This window comes from Lissotriton helveticus, chromosome 10 (assembly GCF_964261635.1).
Source record: "Lissotriton helveticus chromosome 10, aLisHel1.1, whole genome shotgun sequence".
Classification (NCBI taxonomy): domain Eukaryota; kingdom Metazoa; phylum Chordata; class Amphibia; order Caudata; family Salamandridae; genus Lissotriton; species Lissotriton helveticus.
Window position 1 is genome coordinate 1,145,195,133 of NC_136071.1, and position 15,822 is coordinate 1,145,210,954.

Genomic DNA, 15,822 nt, shown 5'->3' on the forward strand with positions numbered 1-15,822 from the left:
GCCCACCTGCATGGATATGAACACAAATGGGTCCAAATGGAACTCCAGGCTTAACCCAAACCAGTGCGCCCTTGGCAAAAGAGGTGAAACTGGTGGGAAGGATCTGTTGCCGCCATCATGATTTAAGTGTGCAGCTTTCCCTGCTGTCAGGGGTGTCTCCTGAAGTAGTGCCACATCTACACCCCTCCGTCCTATGTACGTTGAGATGTTGTACATTTTGTGTACTGGCCCCATTACCTTCATAATCCTCATTCGATGTGAGGAGGGTGTTAAATATTTATCTGGACAAGACTTAGGACTTGAGAAAGTCCAAACAATTATTTGATAACTATGTCTTTTACAGATATGAATTGCCACTTCAAAACAATCCTTAAATATATGGATAGTCTCTGGCATAATCCTCCATTACCAGAAAGCCATCAAAGCGTTACCTAAAAACAAAGATCCATTCGACCTGAGGTAAAGCAGCTACTCCTTCATTACTCAGAAATATTCTAATTTCTGTGATATGCAAGGCAGCAACTTCAATGTGTGAAGTAAGGTTTCTATATGTATTTTCAATGTTTAATGTTATGTACAATGCAGGCTTGGTTGTATTGTAATATTCTCACTGTTTGTGTGAAATAAATGAAGTGCATGGTGCAAATACAGGGACTTGAAGGTAGGCTAATTTGTTTTGTGCCACTAATAAAATGTGTGCTTGGATTTCAATATTTCTTCTTACGCTTCACACACTCAGAGAAGAAAAGGTTTCACTGTTGGGTGCACGTGCTGCTTATGAATGATGTAACTTAGATATGACTACAAGGATAAGATGACACTGGGTGCTCTGTCTTGTTGAAAGTAGGGAGATAATAACAGTGAGCATTCGCATATATTGTGAAACTGGAGCATTGTTCAAATATCCTGTGTAATGATGTAGGAAATCATTGTGAGCCGGCCTGTCGTAGCTCCATATAACACTATACATAGAAGGTATACAAGATACCAGTATTATTGTGGGGGTAGGACACACTCACCATTTACTGGAGGGAATACTGAAATATGGCATTCCACCTTCAGCCCTGATTGTGCAGTAAGCTAAACAAGGAGGCTTTAAGTGACTTGGCATACTATAATGAATGAATGAATCCATCATGTATACAGTGCACCTATCACTCCCAGGAGAGCATCCTGGTGCTAGGGGAAAGAGGAAAATTAGAGGTCATGAAAGTTAGTGAAAAGAAGCGAGAAATAATAACAACAGGACAAGGCCTTCAGTAGAGTTCCTGAATTAGTGAATGACACAAAGAGTCACAGTCCATGAAGAGCCAACTCTTCAGTAGTTTTCCTGAAAAGGGATTCAGATTCAACGTGTCTCAACTGAATGGGAAGATGATTCCAGGCCTTAGTCCCTAAGAAAGCAAAGGATCGGCCTCCTTTAGTCTTAAGCCTAAATGTTGGAGGTTTAGGAAGGTTAGCAAATGACGATCTCAGAATCTGAAAGGTAGTGTAATGAGTGTCTAGCAGTTAGTTACTTTGGTCCTACGGCTCTATAGGCTCTGAAGTTGAGGAAAATGATTTTAAACAGGACTCTCTTGTGTATTTGAAGGCAATGGAGGGTTTTAAGGGCTGCTGAGGCTGATGAACGACGTGGCAGATTTAGCAATAGCCAAGTGGCTGCGTGTTGTACTACTTGTAGTTTGTGAAGGGTTAGTTGGTGGTACCTGCATATAGAATATTACAATAGTCCAATCTGGACGTAACCAATGTGAATGCCATTGTTTTTCTTGCTGAAAGAGGAGGGTAGTCAAATATTTCTTTTAGTGATTTTATTTCATTAACACATTCCCGCAACTGCCAAAGCTTGTGGGCAGAATGATAAGGATGAATCAACTTTCACGCCCAGGATTTTTACTACCGCCACATTATTAGGCGGAGGGGGGCAAAATTGGGCCAACATAACTTACGGTCAAATGTGTTGTCCTTGCCTAAAAGCATGCTTTCTGTCTTATCGGTGTTGCATTTTAGGTGGTTAGTTTGCATCCACCGTATGACCTCAGTTAGACACTGTTTAAAATCCATCTCAGAGCTAATGGACGTTTTATTCAGGATAAGCTGTGTATCGTCAGCATACAAAGTTGTTTCAATTCCAAAAGAGGAGATCAATGAGATAAGAGGGGACCATATATACATATATATATATATTGACATATCGATATATATTATATATATATAAAACAACGCACCGCTGAGCAATGAGCCCTGCAGCACTCTTGAAAATAATTTAGGCGGCTGGTTATATTTTGGTAGGTTTCAGAATAATAGGATAGAGATGTGTGATTGTTGGAAAGTGGGTTATTGGCAGGGGCAAAGGTAAGTCTGCCACTGGCAATAAGGCCACTAACACATGGTAGGACTCAGCACAAGTCTTAGAAAATTATTCCCATGCTCAACCCTTGGTAGCTTGGCTGCAAACAGGCAGGCTTAACTTCAAAGGCAGGTATGTAAAGGATTTAAAAACACCAATTCAGTAAATAATTAAGACACAACGCATAATAAAAATCCAATACCAATTTATAATAACAGGAAATATTTGGATCTTTAATCCCTTCGAGGCTGATGACGAGCTCAGCTCGTCATGAGTTTTACCTGCCGTGTGCTCATGACGAGCTGAGCTCGTCATCAACCGCGGGGTTTTTAAAACTTCAGCGCGCAGCGGGAAAAACCGCCGCGCGCATGAGGTTAAAATGACACCAAGTCGACAAAATCCAATGTAGGGAACCGGAGATATTAATTTTTAAAGATTTAGCAAAATATAGCACTTAGAAGATTATAGCACCATATTGTGATACCTACTCGCGATAGACTGGGCCAAAGTCAAAGTTTCAGGCCGGGCGCTATGGCGCCCTGAGCGGCTACAGCTCGCGGCAGGTCCCAGTCTCAGTTTCTACCTTCGCACTTAGAAACTTTTCTGGAGCTTTTCTTCGCGAGGGCCCTCAGAGCTCCCAGCCAGTCCGGATCCGGTGAGGGTTCGCCGGCTTCAGTTTTCTTCTAGTCCCGGTCAAACTCTGGAAGTTGGATTGATGGAACTTTTAGCGGGATGAACCTGGTTGGCTTGGCCGGCTCGCAGTTGAAGGCAGGCGGCCTGGCTGACCAGGTTGAGCCGGTCCCTCTATGGAGTTTTTTTCCAAAGTTGCCCCAAAGTTCTCCAAACTTCTTGAACTTCTTCCTGAAGTTCCTCAAGGGGTCCCAAAGTGTCTCAAACACACTCCAAGGGTCTGGAAGCTCCAAGATGGTCCTTGAAAATTGAGGACTTCAGTTCCCACAATCCACTGGTACAATCCAATGGTAGTTCTCCAAGGTGTAGATTTAGTTGGTGATGTTCCAGATGAGCTCTTTTAACCAGTAGCTTTCAGGGAGCTCACTCTTTGGTTCTTTTTTAGCAAGATAATCCACAGGGCTTTAGTTTCAGATGGTGCTGTCTTCAGAGGTCAAGCCTTAGAAATCTTTGCACAGCAAAACTTTTCAACAGGGCACTTCTTGCTTCAGTACGTTTCAAGCAGCAGATCTGGAGGGCTCTGCCCCTCTCAGATACTTATTCCAAGTTCTCTGGGTCAAGCAGGAAGTCAATTTTGACCAATGGGAGCAGGGTAACTCCTCCAATATATGACCACATCCTGTAGAGTGTGGCATTATTTTGTCCCAGAGTGCATCAAATCTTCCAAATTCATAATGGCTGATTTTCCAGCAAGGAGGTAAGAGCTGGCTAAACACATCCTTAGGATGGCTAATTTACTTAGACTCTCCCCCTGCATCTGTTCATACCTTCCTTTATCCTACCATCTGCCTAAGGTGGAAAACTCAGAGTTGTAAATTACACTGTTCTCTGCTCTCCTCTTTGAAGAACATAGTTTACGACTCCTCCCCCTGGCCTGGCATTCCTATGGAACAGCACACTGCCCTGCCAGCAGAGCAGGTTAACCCCAGGGGCTCTTTATCACCTCTTCAAGGGAGCCTGGCTAATCCACTTAACTCTGATCAATCAGGGCATACCATTGGAAGGCTGAATTTGTACTTACAAACAAGAAAGTCTTATTACTTCTTGTATGTACACTTTAGGAGAAATTCAACAATATGATATTGTTGGATTTATTATTACCATTCTGGGAAGTCTTTGAATGGCATTTCTAGCCCTCTCCTATCAAGAGTTATTAATCAATAACTTCCTACCATGTTAACCTATGTAACAGCGGATTTGCAATGGGAACAATGACTTGGGCCTTTTTTCCAGCACCAGGACTTACAAAAACATATGTTATAAGTATGTGTCTTATATCTACAGGAACCCCACCTCATGTGCAACTAGGGGAGACTTTAGGGGTTCTGAATCTGTAGAAATATTGCAGATTCTCCCTCCACAGTGCTCTTAGCATCAAAGTCGAATTTGAGCAGCACTTTACCACAATGTGGGGAATGAAATGTAAAAATTCACCTAACCCAGGGCATATAAAACTCATTTTAAAAGGGTGTACCTTATACATATCTGATCGCCTACCCCTGGGACACCCAGGGGAGACCCTGGGGGTTCCTAATATGCCAAAACATTGTAGGTTATCAATTTTAAGGGTTTCAAACCCCAAAGTTGAGTTTGGGCACAATTTTCTTTTTTTTAAGCAGTCCTGGCAACCAGGGCTGCTTTTAAACTGACCTCAAGCTTACGCAGTGCACACATGCAAGTGCGAAAAGAGCTACTGGCCTCTAAACTGCCATTCCCTAGGGTAGTAGGGACTTCTAGGTAGTTTCAATCCCCCTGCCCTATTATATACTAGGGACCTATAGGGTAGGGCATGCCAATCACAGAGGTACCGCACCATACCATAGTGTACCCTAGTGTATGTAGGTGTTTTAACTGTATTCTAATGTGTCTCTTTCAGCATAGCACTGGCCCTGGGCCTGGTCAGGCAGAGCCCAGGGTCAGTCAGAGTCAGTTACCACCAGTATCAGTCAGCAAAATGTTGGGCGGTGCCCAGGGCACAGGATGACTTTGCAACAGTGATGAAATATGATTTGGGTTCATTTAACCTTTGCACCACTTTGTATTATAACTACCAGGTTATTTATAATATGAGCAATCATTTGAATGAACATGATTTTGTGGATGAATAGTGTTTAAGAAATGATCATATTGTGTAAAGTACCAACTATTATGTGTGCATGCTGATGTCAGGATGTAGTAGAGAGGCTCAATACATACCACCTGCAGATAAGTGATTCCCAGGCTTGTCGTCTGACTCCTAACACTTCTACTTACCAGAACATAATTCTGTAAGATAAGAGTGACAGACACCTGTCAGTTCTCATTTTCTCTGAAAAGCTTACAGTTTCCTATTGGGCCTTAGGAGTCCTACTGCTGTAATAGACCATTTTGGGGTCATAGGACATGGCATTCAGAAAAGTATACAAGGGCATTTCCAAACTTTTGAACATGCCCCTAAAGTCTACTGCTCAGAAGACACAAATATTATGTGCATTGCATATCCTTGAACTTCCGCACATTCACAAGATACATCTTTCATGGGTAATTTGGGTAAGCAAATGTTACCTAGATATATTTGGATTGCTGCATGCATGACATAGATGTTTCTTTTTGAACAGCACGTAAATATTGAATTCTGTTTGGATTAAATAATTTTGAATTGCTCACTATGAATTGAATCACAGCTTTTTCCACAGGGTAGATTTAAGAAGCTGTACAGAGAAAATCAAGATCCGTTTTTTCTTGTTTGGTTCTCAATACTTAACTTTTTCTAAAACAGACTTGAAAGAGAATTTCTTACCTTGGCCAAGTAACGATCTTCACCAACACCAGACTTCCCACAGGAAGTTTTGAATAGATAATCTTCAATCCACTTTTCGTAAATTGGCAATCATCTGGACAATACTGTTCTGGGGCAGAACACTTATTAAACCATGGGTCAGTATTCATGTAGCAGTACCATGGTTTACTATGGTCAACACATGCAGCAACCTCTTTTGACATCAACCTCCATTTTAGGCATGCTTCATCCTCACACTGAAACCACACTTTGTCCAGATAAAAGTTACTATCTTCTAAACGTTTCATGGCAAAATCTTCTTGTTTAAACACCGTCCAAAATTCCAATGTGTTGTTATTCTAAATGAAAACCAAAGTACAAACAGACATTACTGAAAAGAAACATAGAAGTTGATGCTAAATATGACCACCGGACCAATATAGGATAAATATTCCGCCCAGTTCTCAACAGATTCTATATTAATTACAGATGCTTTTTTTCTCTGCAATGCTGCTCCTGTATGTCAGTATGTCTATTTGGGACTAGTTCTCTATTAAAAGTCTTAATGAATTCTCCTTATACCAAAGGAATGGTTTCTTACCTGTAATTCCAATTCCCTCTCAGGGGAATCTCCATTGAAGTTATAAGCAGTGAACAGTCCCGCCAACGTGCAGAGATCCCGGAGCGCATTTTCATAATATGTCTTCTTAAGTGTGGATGTTCGCCTTTCTTCAGGAAGGCCTGTAGAGGCACTTAAGACAAGAACATTGTGCAGCTCATAAGGCTATAATGGCCAATGTCATTAATATTACATTTAAAATAGGATAATGAATCCCTATATGTATACTTACATATCAGCATACAAGGTCACGTGTCAATAAGGATTTAAGGCCTTCCAATTATGTGCATTTTGATGTGGTTCACCTGTGAACAAGGCTGCGCAGGACAGCCGAAACGCATCAGGAAAGAAATGTTGCCAGTTTGTCTGGCAGATTTGGCCTTTGATACTCTTTTCCTTATATATATCCCCTTCACAAACCTGTTTTAAAGGGAGTAAGGTGAATGAAAAGAGGACAGTATAGTCCTATAGGCTGCCATTAGGTGAAAGCAAAAATACTGTATGTGCCTTTAAGGGCCCAGAGACCACCAGTATCCAAGGATGCCTCAGAGTTGGCAGTTGTTTCAGTTCTTTTTGATGAAATGCGGAAGTATCAGGTCTAATAATTGCCTCTGTCATCTCCATGGGGGAGGTGGAAGGGTTCCTTATGAATTCAATGGAGATTCCCCTGAAGGAGAACTGGGATTACAGGTAAGAAACCACTCCTTCTCGCTCATGGGATCTCCATTGATAGCCATAAGCACTGAATAGAGTAGCAAGCCCATCCCAATCAAGAGCAGTGGAAAAGACAGAGGAACGATCAATCCACCAAATCAAGCAATAAACCTTCTCAGGTAATACTGTCCTACTTGAGCATCTGTTCTAGCATCTGAATCCAAACAATAATGTTTGGTAAACATCGACTTAGCTGTTTTAAAGATTTCAACAATAGGGATATTTCTTATTAAAGCAGCTGTAGCTGATTTTCTGCTAGTGGAGTGTGCTTTAGGTCTACCAGGCAACACCTTATCTGTCTTTTGATAGCATTACAGAATGCAAGATACTATCCATCAGGATATGAACTGTTTTTCCATTTTTAGACCTGGACCAAACAACTGGTCTGGCTTTCAGATATCTTTTGTCTTGTCCAGATAAAACTTTGACTCGCCTAAAGTCTAGAGAATGGAGAGTCCTTTCAGCAGGTGTGGAAGGGTGCTGGAAGAAAGTAGGCAAGGAAATGGTCTGATTTACGTGAAGGTCCGAAATAACTTACATAGGAATTTTGAATGAGTCCTCATAACTACCTTACCGGAATGAGATACGATGTATGGTTCATGAGAACGCCTACATTTTGCTAACTCGACATGCAGATGTGATCGCTCTGAGTAAAGAAGGTTTCCAAGAGAGATGCTGCAAGGAAGATTTGTGAATGGGCTCAAAATGTGCCCTGTATTAGGCGTGAGAGGACTATATTATGCTCTCAGGAAGGTGATTGGCGCCTTATGGGAGGAAAAACCTTTCTCAACCCTTCTAAAAAATCTTTGATGATGGGAATTTTGAAAAAAGAGGTTTGTGAGGGACATTTTCGGTATGCAGTTTCTGCCACCAAATGAACTTTAGGGAAGAAAATTGTAAGCCAGATCTGGCCAAATGAAGTAAGTACGGAAGAATCACATCTTCTCAGCAGGTCGTTGGATTCATGTTCTTGTTAGAACACCAGATGCACAATCTCTACTATTTGAATGAATAAGCTGAATTTGCTGAAGGTCATTTAGCCTCCTTGAGATTGTTCATGCATTCTCAGGAGCCATGCTGCCAAACTCAAAGAAAACGGATTGGGGTGAGCCACCTGGCTTCAGAATTTCGTGAGAAGATCTAGTTATGTTATGTTATGTTACCTGTTTTGTAGAGCGCAACAGCTGCCCCAGCGACGGGGCGTCCCGGCGCTAGAACCGTAACACAATCTACTGGATGCGAGAGAGGGACCTACGGGGCGGGAAATAGATGGGTTTTAATCGCTCTTCGGAAGGCTAGCAGATCATCCATGCAGCGGATGTGGAGAGGGAGGGAGTTCCACAGCTTGGCCCCCAGAAGTTTGAAAGAGCGACCTCCGATGCGACAGAATTTCGTCTGGGGTATCAGAGCTAGATGTTGCCCCATAGACCGGAGGTTCCGTTTGGGTTTATAGGGGGTCAGCAGAGGACGGAGAAGCTCTGGGCCTTCATTCTTCAAGATTTTAAAGGCAAATAAGAGGGCCTTGAACTGGATACGGGCTTCTATGGGCAGCCAGTGAAGTCTGTACATAGTCGCTCTTACTGAGCACCTTCTTGGAAGGCCTACTATCGCTCTAGCCGCCGAGTTCTGGATTCTTCGGAATCTTTTTATCTCAGCTTTATTAGCTCCCAGCAACAGGACGCTCGCATAGTCCAGTCTTGACAAGATAGTAGACTGTACTATGAGTTGTCGTGTCTTGGAGTCGAAGTAGCCTAGGATGGGGTATAGGCTTCTCAGTAGTCCAATGCAGGTTGCGGCGACTTTTTTTGTGTGCGCTTGGAAGCTCAGGGTTGAGTCCAGCCATACCCCTAGATTTTTTACTAAGTTTTTTGGAGGGGGTGCTGGGCCCAGGGACTGAGGCCACCATAGATCGTTCCAGTTGTTGCTGTTTTTTCCCAATATCAGTACCTCGGTTTTGCCACCGTTCAGTTGGAGGCAATTTGCTGTCATCCACTTGGCTACAGCAGACAGTCCATCCCTGAAGTTGGTGGCCTCCGGGGAGGGGGCCTCACTAAGGCTGATGACCAACTGAGTGTCGTCAGCATACGACACCATTGTGAGGCCCCATGTTTTAGCAACCTCCGCCAAAGGTTGCATATATAGATTAAACAGGGAGGGACTGAGAGCCGAGCCCTGTGGGACACCTTGTCCTATGTCTTGGGGTTTGGAGATAAACGGGGGGGCAGATACCCTGAATGATCTACTGGTTAAGAATGACCGAAACCATTGGAGCGCCGAGTCCACGATTCCTATATTTTCCAGGCGTTTTAGCAGAATGGCATGTGACACCGTGTCAAAGGCCGCGCTAAGATCGAGCAGTATCAGCGCGGCACTTTTACCGGTGTCCATGATTTCCCGCAGGCTCTCAGTGGAGGTAAGGAGCGCGGATTCCGTACTATGGCCCGGCCTGAAGCCATGTTGGGAGGGGTCCAGGATATTATTTTTCGCCATATACTCACTGAGTATTTTATTCGCGTGGGTTTCCGCTAATTTAGCGACCCAAGGTAACAGTGAGACAGGCCGGTAATTCTCTGGTTTAGCGGGGTCTAGGGAGGGTTTTTTTATAATCGGAGTTACCCAGGCCTGTTTCCAGCAGATGGGCACCGTGGCCGTAGCAAATGATAGATTCAGAATCACGGTTAGGGGTGGGAGGAAGAATTCCAAGGCTCCTAGAAAGTGACTAGGTCTCATTGGGTCTGTTGGAGCACCCGACTTCACCTTCCTACAAAGTTTAGTAAGTTCTTCACTGGAGATGGCGGGTAGGCGAGTGAGCCTGGCGTCTCCGAAGGTGGCGTTAGGAGAATCGACGTCTCCTGGGATGTCCTGGGTGAAGGTGTTGTAAATTTTCTTCACCTTGTCCGTGAAGAAGGTAGCTAGTTCTTCACATTGTTGCGTGGAGGTGATATGAGTGGCCGGTTTGGCTCCGTTGTGTATTTTTTGCACAATTTGGAAGATAGTTTTCGTGGGGTTTGAACTGGATTTTATTTCAAAGGCGTAGAAGGCAGCACGGGCTGACCGAATTGCCTTGTGGTATGATTTCAGCGAAGCCAAGTATAAGATTTTATCATTCTGCTTATATTCCTTCCTCCATTGCCGTTCCATTTTCTTGCAGGCTTTCCTCATTTTTTTCAGACTATCGTCAAACCAATGGTTGGAAGGAGTACTACGTCCTTTTGTCCACTTGGCTGGTATGATAGTGTCCAGCCCCTTGGTGATCCAATCCTGGAACGACGCGTAAGATTTTTCTATGTCGTCTGTGTTCTCCAGGGTAGGTTGCCCCAAGCTGGCCGCAAGGTCACCTTGTCGGAGTTTATGCCAGGGTCTTTTTAAACAGGAGGTGGGTGATTTTTTCTTAGGAGGGGAGTTATTCGGAATGGAGAGGGTTATTAATGAGTGATCAGTCCATGCCATAGGTTTAGGGTCATCCGTTGTAGCCTCCACAGCAGCTTGAGTTGTGGACGCTCTGATCAGTGGAGAAGGTCTGTAAACCACCATTGACATGGCCATGCCGGATCAATCAAGATCACTCTGGCCCTCAAGTAAGATAGTTTAACCACTTGGATGCTAGTCCTCATCGAGGATTTCAATGTAATTTCCATTGAAATCAATGGAAACTCCATGACGAGGTACCCTTGTCATTAGCATCCAAGGGACTGACTGGATCCAGGGAACCAAAGGAAAAGCGTAGAGAAATGTCCTGGACCTATTGATAAATAGGGTATTACCCAGTGTCCCTGGTTAGAAGTAACTTGAGGCAAAGCCTGGATATTTGTGTTTTTGGCTGTGGTTAATAAGTCGATCTGCAGAATGCCCTACATTCTGAAAATGTTTTGCACAACGTCATCGTAAGGGACCCATTTGTGGTTTTCTAGAAAGACTCTGCTTAGGGAGTCTGCTTGAACATTTTGAACACATGGTAGGTGAGTGACAGTGATCTGCAGGTCTCTGGTTATCAGCCAAAATGTCTGGGCTTTGTGAGACAAAGGTAGTACATGAGGTAGTACCGTTTTGTCATGTTGTCAGTCTGAACAAGCAGGTATTGCATCTTGAAGGATGGGAGAAAAGCCGTAGCTCAAGGAGATTGATGTGATAAGCCATCTCTCTAGGAGACCATGTTCCCTAGATTTGAAAGTGATCTATGTGCGCTCCCCATCCTAACAGCTAGGCATCTTTTACTATGGTCTGGGAACGGACATACTGATGAAGTGGCATCCCTTGAAGCAAATTTGTCAGAGAGCACCACCATTTCAAAGACCGCATTGAGGGGAGGGTGATATCACCTTCCAAATGCCTGTAAGTTGGTCCCACTCTTCTTTGATACTATCTTGGAGAAGTCACATGTGGAGGAGGGTATTTAGAGTCAGAAGGATACATAAAGCCATCAAGCAGAAAAGAGATGACACTGTTCTCACTGTGGGGTGAGAGACTTTCATAAAAGAGTGACACTTCAGATCAATTGATAACAGTCCCTCCTCAAAAGGACACACTCTTGCTTGAATGGTGTTGATGGAGGCTCTCAAGTAGTGCCATGTTTGGACAGGAGTCGAGTTTGACTTGGTGTGATTGATATGTAGACATAATGATTGAATAAGATTGCTAGTCAACTGGTAATGTAGTTGGGCTACTTGAGGTGCTCACGCCTTGATGAGCCAGCCATCTAGATATGAATAGACGAAAACTCAGAGCTTTCTGAGGTGTGCACCTACTACTGCCATACACCTTGAGAAAGTTCTGGGGCTGATTTGAAGCCAAACGGAAGCACTAATAAGGTCTAAGCGATTGGTTTTGTTGATGACCTTGGTACCAGAGAGGGGCTTGAACCTCTGTCGGTAAAATCGTAGTTGATAACATTTGTAGGTGTGCCTTCAGTGTTCTTTCTGCTTTTCAAGATCTACTGCCTTCAGGGTCTCCATTTCAGACTTTATCTGGGTCATTTTGTCATCCGTATGACTGCCGAATAGTGTTGATCCTGAGAATGGAAGATTAAGAATTTGTTTCTGGGATTTGTGCTTGGGTCTGTAAGGCAGAGCCATGAATGCCTTCTCAAGGCCTCCCGTGGCAATATTCGAGGGCTGATAGCAATGATGAATCAGCAGCAGCACTAATGATTTGGTTGGAGACTATAATGCACTCTTGATCACTTCATGGAATTCATCTCTTTTATCTCTATGGAAGTTGTCTGCAAATTTTTGTAAAGACTACCACAAGGCTCTGTCACATCTACTCAGGAGAGCTGACGCACTTGCTCCTTCATGGTGGCAGCTATACCGCAAACCCTGTGCCCCACTAAGTCCAACTTTTCACTCTCCTTGTCTGGTGGCACAGAAGAATAAGGAAAGGTGAAATGCTGTTTCTTTGCCACCAGGATGACCACAGAATCAGGGGTAGGATCTTAGCAGAGAAACAGTGGGCCTGGCTCTGGAGGACTGTACTTGTTTTGCAGTCTCAATGGAGTGGATTTGGCTGAGGCCGGTGTAAGGAATAGGTACATTGCTGGTACTAACAGGCCCAGAACCAACAGCAGGAGAGACCTAGACGCTCATCTGTAGTTAAGCATCATGAAAATGACCAATGTAGATGGTGCAAGAGCAGGCATTGGTATATTTAATTTTGAAGAACCTCTCACCAGGACCTCCAGGAAGGTGTTGATATCATCCACTTGGGAGATCCTCGGCTGAGGAGAATCAGACAGTGTTGGTATCTGCTTGAGCTGGGAGGAGAAGAGGAAGAATAATAGGTCAAACAATGTTTTGACCTTGTTCACGACCTGGACACATGGTGATGATGTGAGCGTATAAGGATGGGCGTGATGAGGAACACCGGGGCCTGTGGCTATGCCCAGAGTGGTGAGGACAATGCGGGCGATCTGGAATGCCATTATTGCAAAGAAGGTAGAGGCTTCTGGGAAGGGCTTCCACATGCTGTGGTTGTGGAAGAGGTATTGGCACCGCAAGTGGAAGAGGTGCCAGAGGAGGAGGTGGAGGAGGTGGTGGTGGTGGTGGTGAAGGTGGAGATGGAGGCAGAGGAGTAGGAAAATCTAGCAGCACTATAGGCAATGATGGAGAATACACCGTGGAATACCAAGAGTACATGGATGATAGTATACATCCTTGCATTGACTTTTTGGACTTTTCCACATGTCTTGACTTCTACACGATCCTAGACGTTGACATTCTCCTACATCTCAGCGTCAACTTTCCTCTATGCCTCGACGTTGAACTTTTTCTGTGCCTCAAAGTCGACCTTCTACGTCTCAACGCCGGACTTTCTCCTCCTCTTCGACTCAGCCCTCAACAGTGAACATGTAGGTATGGAATCTTGTCTTGACGTCGATGCTCTCGACGTAGACCTGGAATGATGTTGTTTTTGAGGTGTGCTTCTCTTTTTGGATCTCCCATTTCTGGAGTCCCCAGAGGAAGGTGGATGAGACCTGGTAGAGGAATGACCCTCTCCTCAGTCTATTGATGTCCCACCTTCTGATTGCGCCTCCTGCCTGCTTTGCTCCCCTGTACAATGGAGGCAAATTGTCTCCCTTCCCCTCAGAGTATGTCTGGAAAACTTCCTGCAGTGTCACTTTATAAAATGTTCTATTTACAAAAGTTAAAAGGTAATTGTGTTTTTCATAAAATAATTTATATTGGCATCTGTATTATTTAACATGAATATTAAGCACTCATTTCTGATCAATTCTTTCCGTTAAAGTTTGTAAAAAAAAACCTGCCCCTTTGTGTGGCCCTATCACTGTTATGGATCTGCATTTCGAAGAAGGTTACTTATTCGTAAGAAAATGTTTACCCCTCTGCAAATCAATATGTCGGAAGTGCCCTCCATCCAGCGGCTTACGGCTTGGTAACAGGTGCGGATGTTAAGTTCATAAACGATTAGTTTAAAGAGTGCCCATCCTAAGTCCTTGACTGTGGGGCATACACACATCAAATGTCTTATGGATTGTTTACAGTATCCACATAGAAGGCAGTGTTTGCGGTTTGGTTTTTGCCTTTCCATGTTGGTAGCAAATCTTTCGAGTCATGTGCTCCTAATCGGTACTGAGTAAAATTCATTTTTATCTCTAGGTGAAAGTGAGCTGGTAAGTAGCCTTGCGGCTTCAAGTGTGTCTAGGAGATTATTACTGTCCATGCATGTTGTCGTTTGGCCAGGATTTCTTTTACCTTCCAGAAGGGACAATTTCTTTCAGGTAGCGTTACAAGCCCTAGTAAATGTTGCCCTATCCACCTTGCCATCCCATGCCTCTTTGACACCTAATTACTCTAAGGGTATTCCTAGATGTTCGACCCATGAGTTGGATTGTTTTTGGTCCACCTCTGCCTTGATTTCTGCCCATCATAAGTTATTCAGTGATCTGAGTTCTGAGGATCGGATTTTCCAACATCATTTTACAAAAGTGTTCATTTTTTGATGTCTTTGGTTATGAAGTTCGAATTCTAGACAGATCTGTGCTGGGGATGCAGCTTAGAGAGACCAAAAACTGCCTTGTACACCTTGGTCTGGAGCTTGTTCAGTATTTCAATCTCCTTGCCACGCCATATTTCCTAGCCATATGTCATAGTAGGTAATATATGTGCTGCCATCACTTTCAACAGGTGGCTGTAGGAGGGGAAGGTCAATTTCTTTATCAGCAATTTGAATGCAAAAATGTATGATTTGGCTCAAGCTCTCATTTCCTTTGTATGATCCGTCAATGACATACGTCGCCCCATCATTACACCCAAGTATTTGTATGAGCCTGTCGCTGCTACTTGTTTGCCTTTTACTTTCCATTTAAATTTACTGAACTGAGTGCCCACTAGGCACACCATATCTGTTTTCTTCCTGTTCAGTTCCAACCCTTGCAGATCAAGGTAATTTGGCAAGTAATTTATGACTCTTTGCAGACCGATCAGGCTTTGGCTCAAAACCAGTATATCGCCTGCGTATTGGAGGTATGAGATTGACTCATTTGCCAGGTTGGGTGGGAGGCTCTTGGCTTTTGACAGGTAACTGTTTTGGTCTACAAGTTACAGATCAATAAGCTTGGTGCCAGTACACAGACATGATTGGTATTTATCTTGGCTGAGACTTTGCTGCCATCTCTGAGTTTTACCCGAGCCCATGTGTCGTTTTGTAGAGTTATAATGGCGTCGAGTAATTTTTGTGGTAGCTCCCATGCTTTCAAATTTTCCCAGAGTCGGTCTCATGGAACTCTATCGAACGCTGATTTTAGATCAATAAAACATGCAAACAGTTGAGATTTTCTTCTTGTGGCTTTTTCTGATAAAATAGCCAGAGCTGGCAGGTTTGTTATTGTTCCAATGCCATGCCTGAATTCTGTTTGAAATTTCGGAATTACGCATTTCTCCTCCAACCATGCTAGGAGGTATAGTAGGATGCAGGATGCATATAGTTTTGCCTATACTTCGATCAAGGCTATCAGCCTATAATTTTCTGCTTGGGTGTGGCTTACATTTTGGTATATTGGTTGGAATATGTTCCTTTTCCAAGAGTTGGTATCTTATTCTAACTGTAAATGTGATTGAAAAGAGGCGTGAAATAGTCGGCCCAATAGTCTGGTGCTTGCTTGAATAGTGCGTTTGGGAGGCCAGTTGGCCCTGCTGCTCCTTCCACTTTTAGTTTTCTTATAATTCTTTTTATTTG

The 15,822-nt window shown here is 43.6% G+C and overlaps 1 protein-coding gene across 7 annotated transcripts in view; it reads right to left on the reverse strand.

Annotated features, from left to right (window-relative positions):
• The window catches only part of ZCWPW2 (zinc finger CW-type and PWWP domain containing 2), a 918,117-nt gene that overhangs the window by 823,011 nt on the left and 79,284 nt on the right, over positions 1 to 15,822 (reverse strand). For all 7 annotated transcript variants that reach the window (XM_078663943.1, XM_078663945.1, XM_078663946.1 and 4 more), the window contains exon 2: positions 5,820 to 6,157. In XM_078663943.1, the coding sequence (XP_078520069.1) occupies positions 5,820 to 6,106 (287 nt within the window). In that variant the 5' untranslated portion in view covers positions 6,107 to 6,157. The remainder of the gene's footprint in view (positions 1 to 5,819; positions 6,158 to 15,822) is intronic.